At 46.9% G+C, this 22515-nt stretch overlaps 3 protein-coding genes and 1 long non-coding RNA gene across 6 annotated transcripts in view; 1 reads left to right on the top strand and 3 right to left on the bottom strand.

The window, feature by feature from the left end:
• The window catches only part of WDR33 (WD repeat domain 33), a 66963-nt gene extending 57288 nt beyond the window's left edge, over positions 1–9675 (top strand). The window contains exons 18-23 of one of the 2 annotated variants that reach the window (XM_027899306.1): positions 895–997; positions 1228–1690; positions 5222–5391; positions 5516–5608; positions 6376–6561; positions 9032–9675. In XM_027899306.1, coding sequence (XP_027755107.1) covers positions 895–997; positions 1228–1690; positions 5222–5391; positions 5516–5608; positions 6376–6561; positions 9032–9261 — 1245 coding nt within the window. In that variant the 3' untranslated portion in view covers positions 9262–9675. Of the gene's footprint in view, positions 1–894; positions 998–1227; positions 1691–1788; positions 3998–5221; positions 5392–5515; positions 5609–6375; positions 6562–9031 lie in introns of those variants that run through there. The other variant, XM_027899308.1, reaches the window with a different exon arrangement.
• LOC114065409 lies at positions 4818–12974 on the bottom strand. The gene is made up of 3 exons (XR_003572953.1): positions 12376–12974; positions 9700–9933; positions 4818–5585 (listed from the first exon to the last, which is right to left on the bottom strand). It is a non-coding gene; the product is annotated as an uncharacterized LOC114065409 (long non-coding RNA).
• Positions 12975–13040: 66 nt separating this feature from the next.
• SFT2D3 (SFT2 domain containing 3) lies at positions 13041–13776 on the bottom strand. Its single transcript, XM_027899318.1, has one exon. It carries the CDS (start codon positions 13701–13703, stop codon positions 13041–13043), a length of 663 nt encoding a protein of 220 aa, XP_027755119.1. The 5' UTR covers positions 13704–13776.
• Positions 13777–19965: 6189 nt separating this feature from the next.
• Positions 19966–21281, bottom strand: FBXL12 (F-box and leucine rich repeat protein 12). 2 transcript variants are annotated; one of them, XM_027899316.1, is made up of 4 exons: positions 21147–21281; positions 20996–21068; positions 20581–20874; positions 19966–20511 (listed from the first exon to the last, which is right to left on the bottom strand). In XM_027899316.1, the coding sequence occupies exons 1-4, from the start codon at positions 21236–21238 to the stop codon at positions 20101–20103; spliced, it is 870 nt and encodes a 289-aa protein (XP_027755117.1). In that variant the 5' UTR covers positions 21239–21281; the 3' UTR covers positions 19966–20100. The 2 variants fall into 2 exon arrangements, with proteins under 2 accessions (XP_027755117.1, XP_027755116.1); XM_027899315.1 differs by having other exon boundaries at positions 19966–20874.
• Between the last annotated feature and the right edge of the window lie 1234 nt (positions 21282–22515).

Genomic DNA, 22515 nt, shown 5'->3' with positions numbered 1-22515 from the left:
AACCAGTGTCACCATAGCGGGTCCAGTGTAAACTTGGTACCTGTAGAAATCTTCCATGGGTCTGTGACAGCATCTAAATTTAAAGAGCATTATTTTTGCTTTAAAATTCACACACAAAAAAGAGAGAAAGTAACAAAAACACTTACATACTTTATTTTTTTATGTGGGATCACAGAACGTCCACAGCCCTCTGCCCACTCTACTGCCTGAGGAAGGAGGTGACTGTGGCTCCTGCCTTTAGCCCTGTCAGTGTTGAAAACCCCCTAAACAACTTGGTATTTAGCCAAGGGTTAGCCCTTTTTTTTAATCCTAAAACTAAGGAAAACAAACTTTGCCAGCATGTTAAAAATGAAACTCATGTATTTCCATGTTAACAGCTTAGAGTTTTACAGGAAAGATTCTCTTACAGCCCTGTCCTTGTCCCCCCATCCCAATATTGTTGATATTTATTTTTGTATATATAGTTTCTCTTTTTTGTTCATTATCAAAGGAAGTCTTTGGTCTATGCAGCTCTTTAACTGCATAGAAGTCAGTGCCTGATGTTTTTCAAACAAATAAACACTCTTTCCTCATCTAGAGGAATAGGATATTCATATAGAATATTCATTCTGATAGAAAATTCATACTCAGCCAGAATATGAGCTTTATCATCTTTGGTTGTTACAAGTAAAACATGAATCCTTGAACTGCTGTTTCCTATAAAAGTACGTGTTTCTTGGTGACTGAAAGCATTACTGATATGAATGTCTGAAAAATGAGGCTGAAACCATTGGAACATGAGCTGTTTGTTTTACAACCTGTGCAGATGCAGTCTTTGTGGAAAGAAAATTGGTTTGCACTCTTATAAAATGTTTAAACTACTCACACATGGCTGTTCTTCCCACTTGTTCACAGGACGGACAGAACCCTGGTCCTCCTCCGCTGATACCAGGCCTGGGGCAGCAGGGAGGACAAGGTCGTCTTGGTCCTCACAACCAAGGACCTGGTCTTAATAAAGGTAATTAAATGTATTGTCTGTTCTCCTGTCCTCCTAAAAGAGGTGCTGTCCCCGAGAGAAATGGCTGAGAGCTTCCATAGATGCAGGCTGGAATATAGAGGAAAAGTTTTCCCAGAACTCTTGATTAGTGTGAAATGTATCCTGTGCTTTGTAGAACTGTATGAGCTAGAGCATCCTTGAGCATTTTAGAAAACGTTACAGAAACCTGCTGTGATTTTTTTTTCCTGCAGGTGACACCCGTGGTCCCCCAAACCATCACCTGGGCCCGCTGTCTGACAGACGGCACGACCAGAACAGCGGCGGCCCCGAGCACGGGCCCGAGAGGGGCTTGTTCCGAGGTGGCCAGGAGTGGGGGGATGGCAGAGACAGCAGGGGCTTGCCAGACAGACGAGGACCTCACCCCGATTTCCACGATGACTTTGATCGACCAGATGACTTCCGTGAAGATTTCCATCCAGATAAGAGATTTGGCCACCGCCTGCGGGAATTCGAGGGGAGAGGAGGCCCACCATTGCAAGATGAGAAGTGGAGACGAGGTGGACCTGGGCCTCCCTTTCCTCCAGATCACAGGGAATTTGAAGGAGGCAGTTCAAACCGTGGACCTCCTGGTGCTTGGGAAGGACGGAGACCTTCAGATGATAGATATCCACGGGATCCTGAGGATGCACGCTTCCGAGGAAGGCGAGATGAGAGGTAAGAATAAACCTACTTCTCTTTCTTGGGTTAAAGGGTAAATGGAGGGAACTCTTTTTTCCTGGTTTCCTTTTCATTAAGGAGTCTATCTGTTTCAGATTTATAAACTGGAAACCAATAAGGAAATGAAAACTCTAATATACCTGAGTGTAGAGTCCATAAAAATCATTCAGTAATAGAAGAAAACTTGAAAAATGGTCACATTGTACACAGCAGCTTCCGTGTCTTTAAACAGTAAGTAAAGAGAAGGGAGAAAGTTTGTAGAGAAGATCCAGTGACACAGGATGAAGATTTGAGACCGTTTTGATGAAAATTGAGAGGAGACATGAAGGTTAAAGTGACAAACTTTTGAACATTAGACATGGATTTTGAGACTCTGTCTCCAGTCACAAACTACAGCATGAGACTGTAGGATGAGATGTAGAGACTGTAGGATGAGATGCAATGTCCTTGTAAGGAGCAGGAACAGTGATCCTACTGTCGGATAGAAGGGACAGAGCTGCAGCATCTGTTGGACTGTCGAGACTATTTTCTTATGTGTTTGCTTGTAGAATTTTTATTTCTCTTTCTGACTTATTTCTTAATGCCAAGCAAAGAACTCAAAAATCATCTGATTTAGAGCAATGTTCATGTCATTGCTCCCAATCTCCAAATAAATCACAAAGGGATGAATTTGCTTCTAGTTACCAGTTTAAATATGGAGGAATTACAGTGTCTTCAAGATTAACTGTCAGCAAAATTGCTCCAGGTTTATGCTGGTTTAACTGAGTGAAATTTGACCTCCAAGGTCTAAGCCTCTCACTGACCACCAACTCTCTATGTATAAGAACATGTGCTTGTACAAATATGCTGTGGTCTCCACATAATGTGAATTTTGTGTGTTTTAGTTGCCTTTTAAATAATTTTCTTACATTCCTTTTACTTTGCATCTATACAGCTCTTCTTTTAGCTATTTTCTACCTAGCTCTGTAAAGATGTATCTTCCTTTTGTGTGAAGAGTATGAAAAGAAATGAACAGTAACTAAAAGAAGGTAACAATTAAAGCCATTTTTAAAAAGTAAAGCCAGAGAGAATCCAAGCTGAATGGTCTGCATCAGAGAACTTTAAAAGAAACAGCAGACAACACTTTTAGAAGCCGAGATTTTCAGATCTTATATTGAAAACGGTTAGGGACTGGAAAATATTTTATTATGGTCCTGATTTTTCAGAAGTTGCAGGAAGGGAAACAAGAGCCTTGTGGCCTGTGAATCTGACTTTTCAACTAAGAGTAATCTGCTTATCAGAGAACAAGTGTTTGCCCAGAGTTTGCAGTGAATTGGCACAGAGCTCTAAAAGGGCTCACTGTGCCTGTAAACTCGATGAATTTCTTGGAATGAAGGTGAACAAGGTGCCGTTTACTGCAGATGCTGGGGTGGACTTAATCCCAACCACTCCTTTAGCTGACTTGGTTTGGAATTGAGATTGTAACTGGTTTGATCAAGCATGAGAGGCAAATGTGTGTATGTATGTTTCTCTCTAATTTCCCGTCCTTTTCATCCCTGTCCTGTTCTTACTCTACCTGTGCATATCAACATGATGCTTCTACTGCAGAGACCTGCCTCTTCCTGCCTGCTAATCTGCACAGTGTGTAGTTGTGTACAGTAAGGTCCTAGGCCTCGAGGAAGAAGATCTGAGAGCAGTCAAATGGGAACTGGGCCCGATGCAAGGCAGGGCTTTCCGCATGACTGATACGAAAAGGTGAATAAGGATGTCCCTAACGCAGTTTTAGGAGCTGTGGCTGTGTCAGGCATAGGTATGGTAGATTTCAAAACTCAGCTGTGTCCGTAAGTTGCCTGAAAGCAATAGGAAAGGCCCTGTTCCTGCAGCCCTAGGGCCTTGTGTTGCAAATCTTGGTAATTTTCAAGCTAAGCAGAATCACACCATGTCAGTATTAAAGTGGGAGGCCCTCTGAGAAACATCTAGAGGACTGTGCTGTTTCAAGGCTAAACAATATTGCTCTGTGATTATTTGAACCATTTGTACCTGAAACTGTTGAGTTTGTTTTCCTAAACCATCCAGGTTAATGTAAATGGTTCATGGTCCATACACAGCACTCCTCCATTCACTGTTGTACCTGTACAGGCACAGCAGCCTCCTCTCTGTATTGTGCTTGTTTTCTGGGAGGTGGAGACAGACCTATTGTTTTTTATTAAAAACAATGTAAAAGTTTAAAATATTGTATTGTGTTATGACTACTGTTAAAATATTTAAATTTGTAATTAAAAGGTTAATGTTGTTAAAATTCTAAATAAAAGTATCTAAAATTTTGCTTGTAATAGGATGCACTGTGTCGTTAATGAGCTGGGGAAGGGGATGCTGCCACACAGCCCAACACCATTGGAATATTGTGGTGCTTCCAGTTTGGCCAGTGTGGAACTGGGAACAGCAGGGAGGTGGGGGGCATCTGTGACTGGGCAGGGAGTGCTCCATCCACACTGTGTGCTGTCACTGAGGGTGGGGTGGCACGGTGAGGGCTCAGCACCACCTAAACACCTGCCCTGTGCCTGCAGAGACCCTGGGCTGTGTCTGAGGCTGGCCTGCACCTTCCAGGTGCAGCTGTCACAGAACATGGATGTGCTTTACAAGCACTCCAGGTGTTTCAACTGGTCATGTCAGAAACAAAACTACTAATTATTCACACAGCCATCTGCAGGCTGACCTGACATGGCATTGACAGGTCAGTAAGAGCCATTCTCCTCTCTGGAGAGCTGTCCAGGCCCCCCCAGTGAAGTGCTGGAGGAACTGTACTCAGTTAAGATGAGGTGCAGAATCCAGTCATAATAAATTCCTGAGGATGCCATGGAAGTAGAAGGCATTTATCAAACTTCAGTGCCGTAACTACATTTGGCAACACAAAATTCCTCATTATTGCAGTTGGATAAACTGCTCTTCAGGTTGCAGAATGCTGCTGTGCCCTGTTCAGCCATCACTGTCCCTACAGAGCCAAGGGCAGTCTAGATGCACTTGCTAAAGTTGTAAACTTTGAAGAATGGAATGAAAAAGAGAATATTTTGGCAAAAGAATTATAGAATCAATAGGAATGAGATGCTGGAATATTTTGTTATAGCCGTGATTCTCATTGCTTGTATGTTTTGCGTTTGTTTTATCATCAAAATGGAAAGAGAAAAAGGGAATGGGAATGTAAGACCACCACAGTTAAGGGAAACTGCTTTTTCTTGCCTTACCTCACATCTATCATCACTCATTCATTTTCCCACCTTTTCATTAAATGAATGCAGTATGTTTAACAAAATTTTCCTTCTATGAAAAGCCAACACAATCAACAGAAGGAAATATGAGGGGAAAACTACAAAAATGACTATCAAAGTGCTCGAAGGCAGAAAATGAGCACTTTTCCACCTCCACATCCTGTTCTAGTAACTTTATGTGCTGTAGCATTAGGTGAAACAGTTCAGAAATGAGTTGATTATAAAACTGAAGCTGACTCAGTTCTACCTAAATCCCATATTTGTATCATGTTCTTTCTTGTAGCTTCAGAAGAGGAGGAGGACCCTCAAGACATGAGGGCCGGGGACCCCGGGGCAGAGATGGCTTTCCTGGTCCTGAAGATTTTGGGCCAGATGACGCTTTTGACTCTCCCGATGAAAACTCCAGAGGAAGGGACCATGGCGTCCGGGGGCGAGGTCGCGGTGCTCTCAGAGGTGAGGGGAACGTTCTTCCACGTGGAAATGCAAGGAGGAAGGAAAGGCATTTCTTGGGCAGACAGTCTTCTCACGAATACAAAGTCTTTTCTCACTCCTGTCCCCTGTTTCTCTTACTGCTCAGGAGCCCGGAAGGGTTTGCTTCCTACCCCAGATGAATTTCCACGCTTTGAAGGAGGGCGGAAACCAGAATCCTGGGATGGAAACAGAGAACCAGGTAAAAAATTTGGTGAGGTTTGTAGACTTCTACTATATAACCACTTACAAAAGTATTTCAAAATCACCTCTTTTTCTCGTACCTTGTATGTTTGTTACCAGCATTTTACCATGAGAAAAGCCAAACATAGTTCTTTGGTCTTTTAAATTTAGGAAAAAAATAATTATACAGAATTTAACTGACTCTAAATACAACTGTCTTACTGAACAAAAAATTATTGTGGTGTCAAAGTCTTCATTTTTAGTTGAGTTCTTGTACAGCCCAGAACTGCCTGGGCAGTTGTCACTTGTGGATCACATATCGTGTGGTTTTTAAGATATATATCAATGCCAATAGTAATCTTTCACTTATTTGGCATCTTTCTTGTTTGCAAGAATAATGTGTTCAACTACAATGTCTGACAGCCTTCTGGTATTTGCATTTGTGTTACAAATGGCAACCTCATATGGGGCAAAAATGAGCTGTAGAACATCATGGAAAAAATGAGCACAAATGACATGTGAATAAGTGAACGCCTCTAAAATGATGGAAAACATTTTATACTGAAAAGAACACTTTACATCTGTCATATTTTTCTTTCCCGTCAAAAACCTGTTTTACCTTTAGCTTTCTTATAAAAGATGGCACAGGGGAAGCTTTATGTAATTTGAACTTAAAATTGTGTGCCACGTGGTGTGGGCAGCGTGTGAATTTGTGTGACTGCCACCAAAACTGAGGAATGAGGACCTCAATGAACATTACTCATTATCCTGTGGTTTTGTGCCCAGGTCCTCGTCCGGATCACCCTCCTCACGAAGGACACTCTCCAGCCAGCAGAGAACGTTCTTCTTCGCTCCAGGGTATGGACATGGCCTCACTGCCACCACGGAAACGCCTCTGGCACGACGGACCGGGGACCTCTGACCACAGAGACATGGATGCTCCAGGTGGACCTCCAGAGGAGAGGGGCAAAGGTAAAAAGCCCCTTTTATTGAAACCCGCATGTAACAGGGGCATGTTTTTCAACACCAGGCTTATCTAGAACTTCTCTGTTCAGAGGGGATGAAGCTGAGCTAGTAAATATCTGATCTCACCAGCTGGGAAGCTAAAGAGCAGTTTTCCAGGAACATAAGAACAGAGGGATTTTCTGGGATCCAAAATTTTCATATTCCAAATCTTCTTTCCAGCACTGTAGAATCCTCTTCCTTATTGCCCTGTTCAAAAGCAGTTAGTTTTTGGCTCCCTTTTACTCCAGCTGGAAAACTCATTAAGGAATATTTTTTCCTCCTTTTCAGAATTGTTGTTACTCATGCTTGTGCTATCATCCTTTAACTGAAACATAACAACACTGAGCCTGTAGTGATATGTCCCTGAAATGTTCTCTAAACCTATGAAGATCTGCAGTTCAGTGACTTACTGAAATATTTTTATATTTAATGGCTTTTGTCAGTTAACTTTTGTGTGCTTCTCTAATTGCTTGAAGAATCATATAAATTTTTGATATTCACAGCATCCATGGGCAGAGCTCTTAAAACTTAATTGCAGTAGATTATGCTTTGAAAAAAAAAAAGGAAAATGTTTCTCTCCTGATTTCATTTCATTCCTGATGTTGTGTTGTAATTAAGTTGAAAGTTGATTCCTGTTATTTCTGAATGCCGTCTCTGATTGCACTGAAGTCCACCATTCCCAGCCCGAACTGTCTTCTCCAAGTCAGAGCTCTGATCTGTTTAGTTGTTCTCTCTAGAAGTCATTCTGTATCTTTTACTATCCTTATTACTCTGTCTATACTAATTTCAGTTTTAAATTATCCTTTTCTAAATTCAGCAAGGTAACTAGAAATTGCAACACACTATTTAAGATGTGGTATAACCATGGATTTCTACACTTCCCTTGGTTTTGTTCTGTTTTCTCCATTCTTTCCTAACAGCTTCTCATGTCATAGTTCCCTCTAACTACTAAGCAGTCACATGCTACTGTAACCCACAAAACACATCGTTTTTTTGGAGTTTGTAGCTGGTTCAGAGCCTATTGCCATGTGTGCCAGTTCCACAATCATGCCATTAGCCTCGACCTTACAAATCTCAGGACTGCTGTTGTGTTATTTAAATGCTGACTTTCCTTAATGTCCTCGCACTGACTACCCATTGTCAGTGACAAAGGTCCTCTCAGTTGCTTTCAGATGCTGAGCTGCCAACCTACAGCTGAATTTTTTGTTGTTACTGCACAGCTTTGTCTTTGATGCCACTGAATTCCATCCCACTTCTCTTACCATTGTCCTGAAGGTCATTCAGTTTTAGCTGCATGTCACTCCTCCTCTGCTGTTCCCAGTGGACACTGTTCCCAGTGTTGTACTAACAGTGGGTTTTATCATTCTTTCATAGGTGTTTTGACTAAAACCCTGCTGGTAAACTCCCTCTTATATCAATATTTTTCCTTCCATAACTGCATACTGTGTTTCTCATGTAGTCAGCATCCATCAGATCTGTGAGGATTCCTTCTCCAGCTTCAGTAATGATTAGTGATCATTCAGATCCTTTATTGAGGTTAAAACAATTGTCCATGCACAAGAAGTGTGGCAGTTAACTCAAAATGTGCTACAGAAAGTTTAGAATGATGGCAGAAAGCCTGATAAACCAACCATGAACAATACTTTTTCATATATGGGCTGTGCCACCTTTAGTTGTATTAGTTAAGTCATCTAAAGATTCATGAATTATAAACTCTGTGGAACAATTTGGTCCCTGTTTTACACAGAACCAACCAGAGTCAACAAAAAAATAGCTCTTGCTAAAGTGGAGCAAAAATATTCTGATTTAGTTGTAGTGTGTGTCCAAAAAACAAGGTTACTGTAAATTTGATTTTTCAAAATACTACTTGTTATTTTAGACTATGAATTGGGTTGGGTGTTTTTTAATGTTCATTTACATATCAAAACTAAAAAGATCTGTGAGAAGTAGAAAATGCTGTTCCTGGCAGTAAGAGCTTGTATAGGTTTTGTTCCCAGTTAGTAGTAAAATAAAGCATTTCTAGCAAAAAAGGGAACAAAACAGTAATGTTACTCATTATCTTCACCATCAACCTCAACTGTCTCAACTTATCATCAGTGCAGTGTCTTTGTTTAAGATTAAAGAAAATAATGTATTTTGCAATAAAAACATAGCGAGAACCAGAGATGGCGTTGAAGCACAAGAACCGGGAGTGCCCGGCAGTGTGGAGGACGTGCTGTCACTGTTCTGACTGTATCAACTCTAAGTCCCTTTAATTTCCAAGGAATTATTTAATTGTTGCCCAGTTCTTTAGAGGGAGGAAGCATAAAATTGCAGGTCTCAGCTACATGTGGTCTGTGAATGATGGCACCACGGCAGAACCACCTTAACGTACGGCGTGTCTGAGAGGGGCCACAGCTTAGACTTACACCAGTAACTGGCTGTGCTTCCTTTGCAGGACGAGGAAATTCTGGACCTTCACAAAGAGCGCCAAAATCTGGGAGGTCTGGATCGTTAGATGGAGACCACCATGATGGATTCCACAGGGATGAAGCCTTTGGTGGAGGCCCCGGGGGAGGCAACAACCCTTCTCGAGGAGGAAGGAGCGGAAGTAACTGGGGAAGAGGAAATAACATAAACTCTGGCCAGTCACGAAGAGGAGGATCCAGGGGTGGAAGAGGACGATAGAAGAGGCTTTGGCTGGGTCACGCCCAGTCCTTGCGGGACAATATTTAAATAGACTGCTACTCTGGACTGAGTCATCTGCAATGCCACGAACGAACCTGGATTCTTAACTGGGATAACTGAATGTGCTTTAGTTCCTAACAAGGGTCTTTTCCTAAATCAGTCAACTGCCTCTAGCTGCAATATTGTAGCTACCTTTGTTTTGTCCTCTCCACTCCCATTTTCCTCACTTTCTTACCTACTTTATTTGTGAAGAGCTGGAATTTTTTTTAAGTGTTGGGGGACATGGAGCACTTCCACAGATTTCAGTTCACCTCCAGACAGAAACTTGTTTCTATATGTACAGTTTGTCAAAGAGTTACGTTGTTTTTGTATGAATACAGAATGTAATTTGCGCAAAAATTAACAAAAAATCAACGCAGTGTGTGATTCTTTACTCACCTATTACTATAGGGGGTTGTCTTTAGGCAAACTTGTGTTTCAGATGGAGCAACAGAACTACCTCCTGAAATCTCAGCCATTTAAAATACCGAGAGCTGACTCGTAGTTTTTGGGTTTATCATGCACAGAGAACCTTCATTTTCACCTTTAGCACAGCTGTGTACAGATTACAAGTGGTGCTGATGTTAAAATTCCAAAACCCAGGCAATCAGCGCTGCTTGCTAGTCTGCCATCCTGGAAGAGAAAAACATGGAACACCATTTAGAACAAGTTGTCAAAGGCACAGTGTGAGTTATAACCTGGATTGCAAGACAGACATCATGACAAACACTGTCTTCACTTGGGCGAGTCAAGGATTTTTGTTCAAAACAGCATCTGTTTATAGAAATTGAGAAAGAACGAAGTTCAGCAGCTTGACTGATGTGTTTTACAACAGCTGTATGACACATTGCTTAAAGCTATGGGTGTTCAGCAGTCTGGCGCATTAATTGCTGAAGTGCAAACCTCAATAGTTCATCACTTCCATATTAACATTTTTTTAAGTGTCTTTTTCTTTAGGATATTGTTACCTGATTTTACTAGAGGAGGGAAATGAGAAGTAGGGGTTACTCCCATTTCCCACATTTCATAATAAAGCTGCTTACCAACCGTGAGTTTGTCTTCCCCATAAATCATTCATGTTAATCATCTCCAGCCACCAGGTTATCAAAAGGTTCCTTTAATACCATAAGCCTCGGTGAAAATGTTACCATCTAAGTACCTATACTACAGACCTTCTCAGGAAACTTCTACATTAAAAGTGTAGCATATAATGTATAATGAAAAATTACTACCAGGCTTCCCTCCCTCCTGCCTTGAATTCCAGGTTATAATAAAATATATGTCAATGTAGTTCTAGAGGCTCCTGCAACACCTCAGTGACACATGACAGCTATTGCGTCTGACTTCTCATACAGTCAGGTCTACCAAAGACTGGCTCAAGTCCTGATGATCTTACTTAAAGACCTCGAAGCACACATGCTTAGCTGTTGTTCTCTTGGTTCAGGCAGTCACAAGTAGGAGTTTTTTCCTAGTTTTTAATTTATAGTGTATAAAATGTCATTTGAAAATTCTAACTGATCGTTAGCCTGTAAAATCCTTGTCATGGGGCTCAGGAGAGACAGAATGGACATAAGGGAATTAACTGGGAAACATCTGAGATGCATCTGATATGACAGCTTCTCCCTTGAGAGTGTAAAAAAGTGTATTTTAGCTCTGTCTGAAGGGCCTTTGTCACTTTGGGTATATGTCTGGGAGTTAGGATCTGTCCTGAAGTTTTCATGGTAATTACTGGCAACGAGGAAAGCTTGCCCTATTTTTATTTTGTTAGCAAGCCCTGTATATTTTTTAGGGGCTAAAAGAGGTCTAATAGCATATGTGATTTAGGCTTCAATTAAACCACAGTCCTCTACCAAACCAAGTTAGAGCGTACCTTACTATAGGAAACCCAGTTTGATGTAGATAACTTTTATTTCCTCTGATGGGTGGTTAATTCCTTACATCACTATGAAACTTGATGTTGTCATATTCTTCATCAAAGGGTAGCTTCTTCAGGTAAGTTTTGAAATATTTCACAGTCATGAAATACACTCAGAAAGTTATAAGAAAACTTGATAATTAGCTAGCATTTGTACAAAATCTTAGGGGACAGCATAGCAGGAGAGACAGAAGCAGCTTCCCAGTCCGTGATACCATGACTCACTATTGCTTGGAAATAGACACAATTATTTAATGGGAATATACTTCTGTATTCTTCAGGTCATGTTCTTTTACCAGTGTTGCACGTAGAATCTTATGCTCTGCCTGTGAGTTTAGAGCTCTACCTTGTCTCAGATTTGTTTAATTTTATACTGCTGTTAGGAATAAAATTTTATACTGCTGTTAGGAATAAAATCAGTTTTATATACTGTAGCTTAGAAGTTGTAAAAATGAGAGAACTAATTTAATGCTATTCAGATAGCTCTGATCTACATTTTTATGGGGAAAAAAAAAGTGACTATTAGTGAAATGTCTATATTGACAACTGGACGCAAGTTGTTTTATTAAAGCAATCTATGTACATTTAAGTACCCCCTTTGACAATTTAATTCAGTGAAGTATTTGGTGAATACGTTAAACCTTAAGTTGTGGTAGCAGGTAAGTATTGCAGTATTGGGTTTTATTTTGTCCATTAGGCACAAATGCTCCATGAGATCCTGGGGCTCTGTGCAGGTGAGGTGGTCCCGTTTCCCTGCAGTAGCCCCGTGCACGGCCCAAACGGGAGCACCCAGCTCTGTCACCCTGAATTCAGCACCTTCCTAAGTAAGGCTCGGCTTCTGCACTGAAACAGAGCTCCCGTTATTAGCAAATCTATTTTTGAAGGTCATGCTGTGACAAGGAAGCAATTTCTGCCCCACTTCACAGAGCAAAATATATATAATATACAAAATAAAGTTCTAAGAGATGAGCTACCCTTTTAAAGCCTGAGGATTTGGTCCCTTACAGCAGTTCTAAGGCAGCAGTACCTGCAAAGGCCAAGGCTCCTAATTAATATTAGCACCTTTCATCCTATCATTGTCATGCAGGAAACCCCCCCCCCCTTTACAATTATGGGCAGTCTTTGCGACCCACAGCCCCAGGAAAGTTTGTTTCACTTACTGCATGGTATTTTAAAGCTGGTTTTAGAAAGAAAAGCAGTTTAGTGGCCACAATCTTCAGATTCCCCACAGCACGTTCAGAGTGTAGGGGTCAGCACAAAATGAGGTAAAAACAGTTAATTTTTGAACGTTGTCCCCCAGACGTGATCAGATTTTGCTAAATCATCTTCGTGTTTCAGCATTCGTCGGCACTGCGCGCCTCGGCCGCTGCTCGGTAACGGGCAGGTCCATAATTGCAGCGCGTCGGCTCCGATCTCGCTCACGGTCTGAAGCAGCGGCAGCAGCCACGTGGTGCCATCCTGGAGGTAGGGAAGCGGGATGCTGCCAGCTCCTACCCAGCAGTGGAGCGACTCCAGGCCATGGCTATGGAGCTGGCTCCGCGGTAGGGCAAACGCCGCCAGGCTGACACCTGAGCGCGGCAGGCACAGCTCGGGGACACCGGGCCCGCTCCGGGCCGACAGCCGCTGCTGCTCATCCTGGAGAACCGGCGAGAAAAACCCGGTAGGGCGCGGACGGAGCGGCGTTCGCCGTCTCGGAGTCGGCTGGCGAGAGCTCAAGGCTCTCAGTTCGCGGGCGAGTCAGTCCCCCCTGACACGGCCGCTCCTCCGCCGGGGCGGCGGCAGGGCCGGGCTCACCCGGGCAGGGCTGGGCTCGGCCCGGCCGCTCTCACAGGGGCAGTACCTTGCTGCGGCCGCTCAGCGCGGCGCGGAACAGCCCGGCCAGGCGGCGCAGGCCGGCGGAGCCGCCGGGCAGCGCGGCCAGGAGCGCGGCGGCGGCGGTGCCGAGCTGAGCGGCAGCGCCCAGCGCGGTGAGCACGGTGCTGCGCAGCACCAGAGCGGCGTACAGCGTCCCGAGCAGCGCCGCCAGGTACAGCAGCGACCCGCGCCCCGGCTCCCGCAGCAGCCGGGTGGGCCCGCGCAGCAGCGCGGCGGCGCCCAGCGCGAACAGCGAGCCGAGAGACCAGAGAAGCGCAAACTTGCGGGCGCGAAGCAGCAGCAGCGGCGCGCACAGCGCGGCCAGCCCGAAGCACAGCGCGGCCAGCAGCACGCACAGCGCGCTGCCCGCCAGCCGCTGCCAGCGCGACAGCCCCGGCAGCCACGGGTCCGCCTCGCCCGCCCACGGCCACGCGGCGCTGCCCGGGGCGCCGGCGACAGCGCCCGGCGGGAAAGGGTTCAGCGCGCCCAGCCAGGCCCGCAGCCCGCCGCTCTCCCCCTCCTCCGCTTGCGAGCCGCCGGCGGGCGGCGGCGCAGGGCCCGCGCTGGGGCTGCCAGCGGCAGCGGCCTTGGACTGCGCGAGGTACTCGTGCAGCTGCCGGCCCAGGTCCGCCATGGCGGGGCCGGACCTACACCGGGCGCTACAGAGGGGCCGCCGCCATCTTGCGGGGGAGGAGCCGCATCCGGGCAGCGGCGGCAACAGGTGCGCGAGGGGGCGCGCGCGTGCGCGGGGGGCGCCGGGGGCGGGGCGTGAGTGAGGGGCCGGGCGGGTCCCGGAGGGGCGGGTGTGCTGCGGGGCTGCGGCGGGATGTGCGGGTCCTGGAGGGATCGGAGGGCTGTGAGGCATAGGGCGTCTTGGAGGACGTTGGGGGCTGTGAGGGCTTTTAGGGGTTTTGAGGCCTCTCCTTTGGGAGCTGTGAGGGTGTAATGGCCTCAGTCCACTCAGGCGGGTTTGGGGGATCGTAGTTTGATTTAGTGTGGGCGGTGCACGGGAGAAAGAACAAAATTCCCAGGAGGTTTTATAAACTTTTACTACAAACTTCGGAACGTTAAGGTAGAACAAGGTACTTGGCAGATTTTAAAACGACATCCAGACAAAGAAGGGCACTTCAGAACCTTTACCTTACCCAGATACAAGGCACTTAAAAAGATATCACTGGAATTTTTTAGTCTGGCTTACAATACACTTTGAGAAGAACTTAGGAGAAGAGAGAGAAAGGCGTATAGTCACCACACTGGGATCCAGTGTGGTCTCAGCTGCTTTTAAATTATAGCGGAGCGCCCCACGCGACACCCGTGTCGCTGTCCTTTATCTGCTTCATTCCGCTGGGATCCCCCCAGAGGGGCACCTGCTCTTTAATGTTTCCCGGGGTTCCCCCCACGCCGGGCCGGCGCCGTTCGGGGCTCACTGCGGGCTCTGCGGTCACTGCCGGTCGGGGGCAGCGGCGGAGCGGTGCCCGTCCCACCCACACAGAGCTCGCCCTGCTCCCCACACTGCCTCCCACCTGGTGGTTTTGAGCCAGTCACGCACGCAGGAGGAACTGTCGCTTGATTGTTGTGCAAATACACTTTTGAAAACGGAAGATCAGGTCAGTGGACTCTTGTGCTGGCACATTTCTTTTTTGAGGGCTGTGAAGGATATTTTCAGCTTTGGATGTTCATTTTTAGTGCTTTCGAGAGAACCTTGACACATTTACGTCTTTTTCAAACACACAGCGCCATGTAGTGGATGTTCACCAATGTCACCGTTCAAATGTTCCACTAGGTGGAGGTGCGTACTCACAAAACCACAACCCAAAGTGCGGATCCAGAGGTGAAAACGTCACCAGCCTCAAACGAAACGTGTCGGGACAGAAAGGTTTTGCTGACCTTCCCCTTTCATGTGCGAATAGCCTTCTAGGTTTTATTTTGCCCCTGTTCCCCGTTGCTTTTGTCTGGCCGAGGAGAACGTTAAACAGCGGAAACCTGTTTGCCACCACAGTACCTTCTTTGTTCTGCTGGGCCGCACGGGAACTGAAGCCCTTTTTTCTTTTGCCCTAGGGGTGGGGGGGCAGATAACATCTTACTTTTGTTGGTTTTGTGGGTAAACCATTTTTCTATGTATTAGTGTGTTACTTGAAAGTTTTACCTCAGTAAAATTGTGACTCTAGCATTTTAAACCTCCCACAGGCTTCTTTTCTTCGATTCCCCCCCACACTCCACTATTGTAAGGGAGTGGCTCAAGCAGTCTTAAATTTTCCCTCCTGAGTTTTTAAAGCCATCTCTGTGAGGGCTCCCCTGAGCCCCCCCATCCCTATGCAGGCTTTCCCCAAGCCCCCCTATCTCTGCAAGTGGTCCCCCACAGCCCCCCTCTCCCTATGAGGGACCTTCTCAAGCACTCCCTCATCCCTTCAAGAGATCTTCCTGGGCCCCCACCCCTGTGAGGGGTCTTCCCAAGCCTCCCAAGTCCCTGCAAGGGCTCTCCCTAAGCTCCCCCATCCTTGATAGTGTCTCTCCAAGCCCCCCTATCCTTGTGAGGGATCTTCCCAAGCCCCCTTCTCCCTCTGAGGGATTTTTCAGAGCTCCCCCATCCCTGTGAGGGGTCCCCCCATCCCTGCAACCGGTTTCCCTCGAGCCCCCTCCCCCCGGTGCTCACAGGCTGAAGAAAAGCTTCTCGTTGATTCCCAATACACAGGAAGCCACAGAAAACACAAGGATGGTGGAGCTGAAGAAGACGTGGACATACTTGTAGAGCATTGGGAACCCAAGGGAAGCAGGAATGCTGCAAAACCCACCACCCACTAAGGGAAGAGGCGGTGAGGATGGAAAGGTGTTTCTGGCCTTTATATCCCCTGGAAAGCCTAACATCTGCACCACCAACACTGGGGCTAGATGCTGTCCTTCCCAAGGGAAAGACTGTGTCATACAACATCAGGAATGACCTCTGAAACATAGAGGCACCCTCCAAAATAGAATACATCCAGGGATTGCTCCAAAAGAAAAGGTGCCAGGACAGAAAGCTGTTGCTGGCCTATGCTTCCCCCAAGCAGGCAAAACTCTAAGGCTGGGTACTTTTGTTCCACAATGTTATCCAAATTTCAGAGGTGGGCTACTGAAAGAAAATATCACCTCCAAAACTGAATTCTTCTGGGGATTGCTCCCACAAAAAAATATGCCAGGACAGAAAGCTGTTGCTGGCCTTTACCTTCCCTGGACAGTCTGTATCACCAACACTGGGGTGAGCTGTTGTGCTTCCCAAATTAAATGTACTGCCACAGTTTTCAGGAACCTGCCTCTGAAATTAGGATACTAGACCAAAATAGAGTATTTTGGTACCTAGTCTAGGGATTGATCCCACATTAAAGGAGCTAGGAAACAGCCAGTTCCTGGCCTTTGCCTGCCCTGACCACCATTTCATCTGCACCACAACAGTGGGTATGGCAGCTTTTCTTCTAAGGGTAAAGTAGCATCCTCACTCCCCACAGGTGAGGGTGTGCTCAGGGGAGGTAAAGCTCAGTAACAGCTTCCTGTCCTGGCCTGTATTCAATTCTGCAGGTGGTATCTGAATTTCAGATAGGGGCTCCTCAATACAGATAAAATTACCTTTCCTTGGAAAGTGAAGCACCTGGCCCCAGGGTTGGTGATGCAGATGAGAGGCTGCCCAGAAGGGATGAAAGGCAGCATTAGCTTTCTGTCCTGGTACCATTTTATGGGACCAATCCCTGAATGTATTCAGTTTTTGAGCCCGGATCCAAATTTGGGAGGTCGGCACATGAAAATTATTAGCAGTACATTTATTTTGGCAAGGCTAGTACCTAGCCCCAGTGTCGAGGGGCAGATGGTGGGGTGCCGAGAGGAGGTAAATTGAGCAACACTGAATTTTCTGTCCTGGAACCTTTTTTGTAGGAGCAATTCCTGAAATTATTCCATTTCTGAAGTTCTATCAAATTTCAGAGGTGGGCTCTTGAAAGATGATAATGTTACTTTCCTTTGGGAAGCAAGGCACCCAAGCACAGTGTTCATTGTGCAGACGACAGGCTGCACTGGGGAGGTAAAGGCTAGCACCAGCTTTCTGTCCTGGCACCTTCTGTGTGGGATCAATCCTGGGAACTATTCCATTCTGGAAGTGCTATCCAATTTTCAGAGGTGGGCTCCTGGAAAGTGATAACATTACCTTCCCTTGAGAAGGAAAGCACCCATGCCAATGCTGCTGGTGTACATAATAGGGTACCAAGGGGAGGTAAAAGCCAGCAAGACCTGGGTACATTTTTTTTATCAGAGCAATACCCAGACATATTCAGTTTTGGAGCACGGATCCAAATTTCAAATCAATAATGGGGGAGAAATAAAATTGCAGAGGTCGAAGCACAGGCATCGGGAATGTCGCAGAGGTTCAGCTCCAGTGTGGTGATCCCCCTGTTCCCCTCAGCTTCTGCTCAAAGAGGGTGATCCTCCTGTTCCCCTCAGCTCCTGCCCGCAGGTACCGGCAGGGCCCGGGAGGCTCCGCTGGGCTTGGGACCTGCCCGACCCCCTTCGTGACCCTCTTCGTGCCTCTTCGCTCCTCCACGTTAAGCCCCAATGTCTCATCCAGTCTGCCTCGCCCCACCATGCCTTTTGTCCCCATGTCCCCCACTCGGTGCCTCTTGACCCCATCACCCCATCACCACCCACCGCTACTTTGTTTCTCACCTGTATTCCCGGTGTCTCATCTCTGGTCTCGCCTCGTCCCCCCCTTCCTCTCCCTGGTTAACCTCTCTCATCCCTCAGGTAGTGATAAACCCTGTGTGCTTTTTTTCTGATGCTTTCTCATCTGTTTGGATTAAAAAAGGGGTAGATGCTTCGGTTTCTGAGGCCATTTCCTCCCAAGTGTGAAAACAAAGAGGTCTGGAAAATAGGAAATGGTTTGGAAATGAACACTGAAGGCATGAGCAGATGTGCTTGTCCAAGACAATAAAATGGATTTGGGTCTAATAAAGCACCTGAGTATGAATATTAAATACCTATGTGTATGAAATTGTGGTATATTAATATATGGCGTGTGATGAGGCAAAGCAGCATCTTTGTGATTGATTGTCACTCCCTGCAGTGATCAATAACCCAAATTTTATGGTTTCTCTGCATTTTCTATTCACTTTAGGGGCTGCGGACTTCTGCTCCTCTCAGGATGCCAAGAGCTGTTTCATACTGTGGCTTTGCTGAAGGTTTAGCTTTCTCTGTTGGTTATTTATCAGGTATATTTAAAAAAAGGTAGACTTTGATGTCATGCTGTGCGTATGGACAGCTGGAAGGTGGGACGGGGGGAAGAACTGCTCAGGTTAAAGGTCAGCAAAAGATGAGATGGAGATAACTAAGTGGAAACTCCCTACATTTTGAAAGAAGGAAAAAATGTGGAGAACAAGCCACCAAGAGCATGAGTAGGTGCGGTGCATGAGGAAGGTGAGCAGAATCAGAACTGCTGATTCCAGATCCTTTCAGTCCTTTATTCCCCTAATTTGACTGCGGTCTTCAGATATTTACAGCTCCCCTGCCACTTCCAAACCTAAAACACCCCACTCTGTAATTGCTCCTCCCAGCTGGATGATGAAAAACTGGCAAGTTGGGACTGTGGGATATTAAATTCCATTGTTGTGCCATCAGGATCACAAAGATCTTGCTGCAAAGATTGGGAGAACACTGAGGTTCTTGCCACATCTCACTATGCCTTGACTGTGCCTGACTGACAGATTTTTACTGTTTTTCATTTTCCCTTTTCCTGTTGCACTGTCCCTCCCCGTGCCCAGAGAGTGCTGGGACAGACAGCATTGGAGGTTTTAATGAGGCTAATTCCACCAGTGTTAATCTTCGTGTCTGGGATAAACACAGAGCGGTAGTTATTAAGCCAGCAGCCTTGGGATGCTTTCCAAAGCAGAGCTGGGTGTTTTACCATTGGATATTTGCCCTGAAGCTATTCTGAGAGTGGGTTTAGGAACAAAAAAGAGACCAGGGCACAAAGGCCAGGCAACAGCAATGAGGATTTCACCACAGGGAGCATCACTGCCATTCAGGTTCATCTGAAACCCAACAGTTTATTGCATGAGCTGCAGCTGAATGGAGGGCAGGGGGTGTTTGGGGTGAAAACAGGGCAGAAAAGCTTAGCTGAGGCATTAGTTCATCCTGCTCTGCTTCCTACAGAATTGCAAGGGGGGCTGTCCTAAGGGACAGGAGAGATGCAGAACCAGGTTAAAAAAACCAAAGAAGCCATCCTAAAAACAAACGTTGAAATTAAAGTTAAAAGCTTTAAATTTTTTTTAATAAATACAGTATTTGCTTAAAATATAGAATAAAAATTAGGAATAACAACATAATATCATTTGGTCACTTCTGTGGAATTAGGATATTGAGGGGGTGGGGGGGGGGGGAAGGAGGAGGAAGAGAAAGAGAACATAGACAATTAAAGGTGATGAGGAAACACGGATGTTCCCAGCAAAACCCAGAGGTAATGGCAGGCACAGCAATGCCCGTGGGCAAACGGAATGCCTGGCTCTCAGGACCAGGTGTTCAAGAACTTCCAGGACCAAAATCTGTCTGGGGACTGACTTGAAGATCTGAATTTGAAGGAAAGGGGAAGGAACTGGAAGTCACGAGTTTTTGGCTGCCAGATCTGTTTTTTTTTCATGGTGGGAGGGAACCTTACTTTGCTTCTTTAATTCTGCCCTCGTTAAGCTGCTGCCTGATCCTCAGCAGTGGAGAAAGAGAAGACAGAGGTTAAACTAGTTATCCCCCCAGCCACTTTTTGATCAGTGGGGTTCCCAAAGACTCAGTGTACTTCCCAGCTTTCCTATTCCTCCGATCCATGGAAAACAAGGATGGAGAAACCCTATAAAAAATTTCTTAACAAACTTATTTATGTGACAAGCTTCTTAACGTATTTACATGAAAAACTTAATGTTTTAAGGCCAATGGGAATTCTGTCCCAAAACTATGTAGAGGAAATCAGGCTTTATCTAAAAAAGGAGCACTTCAAGTGTAGTAAGGAAGGATAATATTTCAGGTTGTCAAGCAGTGTGAGATATGGCACAATGTGGAAAATTCTCCTGAATTTTATGGAGGACTTCATCTTCAAAGCAAGTTCCGCCTAATTTGAGGTGGTTCAGGCGAGGCAGCACTTGCAACAAAGCAATAACAGTACCAAGGGAGACCAAATCGTAAAGGTCAAGGCACAGGGTCTCCAGGTGCTCCAGTGTTGCAATAGAAACCAGTCCCCTGTTTGTCAGGAAGTAGGCATTGCTGATTTCCAGGTAGCGGAGCTGCTTCATGTGGCGCCCAATGAATACCATGGCAGCATCACCGATAATGCAGTGGCGGAGAATGAGGCGTTCTAGCTCTTCCAGGTGTGGAGCTGCTGCTTGGATCCCCATATCAGTGATGCGGTAGGTGCCACAAAGGCTCAGTGTCTTCAGGTGGTTCTGTGAGGAAATGTCAAGAAGATGATGGTCAGAAAAGGTGGGAATGCTGTGGATAGCGAGGTGTTGTACCTGTGGTGGTGGCACCAAAGGGGAGACGCAGAACCAGGCATCGGGAATGTCGCAGAGGTTCAGCTCCAGTGTGGTGACAGAAGAGGGGATGCTCTCGTAAGGGACGTGGCGCAGGTCTGTCTCGGTCAGGCACAGGCGATGGAGCTGCGGACAGTGCTTCCGGAGGGCAGCCAGCAGTGCCGGGGAGAGGAGCCGCTGCTTGCCGAGGGAGCGGGGCGTGCCCCGCATCCGCAAGGTGCACAGGCTGTCGGGGAGGCGGTGGCGGACCAGGTGCCACAGGGTGCGGCGGCTGATCTGCGGGGGGAAAGGGCCTGTCTGCAGGGGGCGGGTCGGGGAGGGACACCCCTGCCCGCGGTGGGTGATCCCCCCGCTCCCCCCAGCTCCTGCCCACAGCAATGGGACGGGCGGCCCGTACCCGGTGAGGACTCAGATCCACATGTGTCCAGACCGCTCGGTCCTGCGCCAGCTGTTGCCACCGCCGGCAGACCCTGCGGGGAGGCGACCAGCCGTCAGCGCCGGGGCGGGGCGGCGGGAGGCGGCCGGTGCCGGCGCCAGGGGGACCCTACCTGGCCGCTCGCAGCCGGTCCCGCAGCGGCAGCAGCGCCAGGACCTGCAGCAGCACCGAGTCGGGCAGGAGCGGCCGCGCCGCCTCCGCCATCTTGGCCGTTACCAACAAGAGCCCCGGCGCGGCCGTTGCGGGGGCCCCGCGTCACTGCCGGGACCGCCGCGGGCACAGCGGGCACCCCCGGCGGGGAACGGCGAGGGCGGAGCAGGGGCACCTCTCCGAGTCTGGGAAACAGCAGATCTGGAGCTGGGCCTCCCACTTCCTGGGAAATGCTCTTAGCAGCAGATGGCCACTTCTCGCACTCGGACCTCTGGGTTGCCTACCAGAGCGGGAGGGTTTCGCAAGCATCCAAGACCAGTTTCACAAAGGCGCCCTTATTATTCGGAGAGGTCAGGTCTGTGCCTGTCCTCGGTGGTGTTGTCAAGCCTATGCACACTGTTTGCTCTGAACTCCCCTTGACATGTTACTTGCCGTGTGCACTTTCTGGCTTCCAATTCAGCTCTGCACAGTCACCTTCAAGTTCTGTAATGACTCTCAAAGTTTTTGGGATGTATGCCTTGATCAAGAGCTGGGGCATAATGGGATCACATTTAGTTTTGGAGAAAAGCTGGAAGTTGTTTACATTCCTGATACAGGTCTCACTAGCTCAGCAGAAAAGCTGATGACTGTGGTGTATGATTTCAATGCAATATTATCTCCTTCTAGAAAGGCTCAGCGGATAAAGGTTTATATGACCATATTCCAAAATGCTTCTTAAAACTACTTCCTAGTTATAGCTGTCACTCTTTTTTCTCTCTCACTCCCAACAGCTGCTACATATCCAGATGTTTGTTCCTGTTGCATCTACACGGATTGTTCATGTTTCAGATGGACTCGGAGACAAAACTAAGTTTCAAAAGGCAGAGGTGAAGGACAAAACCAACCTAGGCAATCAATGCTATGATGCTTTTCCAGTGTTGATGAAAATTTGCAGATGGCCTTCACCAATTGAGGCAAGACGGTGGGACACAAAGTATGGACTTGCAAGCCTTTGCGTCCTTCCAGCTTTGGTGCTGGATGACTTGCACTCCTGTGTTCCCCACTCCCAGGTGCTGCCATGCAGCTGGGAAAGGGAGATCGTGGGGATATCTCCGAGCCACCTAGAGAGAGGATCTCTGAGGTGCAACGCCAGGAGATGCCAGTGGTGCCCAGGGAGGGGTTCACTAGGGCCAAGAAATGATCACCCAGACATTTGTCATGAGTTTGGAGAGAGGAGGCTTGGGGAAGACCAAACTTTGCAAATGGTATCTGCCTGAGAAGAAGTCCTTTGAATTGTTGCTGCTGCGGGTCTGTGAGCAGAGGGCGGGGGTCAGCGGCGTGAAGCCAAGATG

The sequence above is a fragment of the Empidonax traillii genome, unplaced genomic scaffold (genome assembly GCF_003031625.1).
Source record: "Empidonax traillii isolate 1590-97213 ecotype Southwest subspecies unplaced genomic scaffold, ASM303162v1 scaffold657:size717538, whole genome shotgun sequence".
NCBI lineage: Eukaryota > Metazoa > Chordata > Aves > Passeriformes > Tyrannidae > Empidonax > Empidonax traillii.
This window is presented reverse-complemented; position numbering and strand designations above follow the sequence as displayed.

Coding starts and splice junctions, on each gene's coding strand:
- SFT2D3 (XM_027899318.1), bottom strand. CDS start 13,703: ATGGCGGACCTGGGCCGGCAGCTGCACGAGTACCTCGCGCAGTCCAAG.
- FBXL12 (XM_027899315.1), bottom strand. CDS start 21,238: ATGGCGGAGGCGGCGCGGCCGCTCCTGCCCGACTCGGTGCTGCTGCAG. Junction 21,069..21,146: donor GACCGGCTGCGAGCGGCCAG/GTAGGGTCCCCC, acceptor GCCTCCCCGCAG/GGTCTGCCGGCGGTGGCAAC. Junction 20,875..20,995: donor TGGATCTGAGTCCTCACCGG/GTACGGGCCGCC, acceptor TTCCCCCCGCAG/ATCAGCCGCCGCACCCTGTG.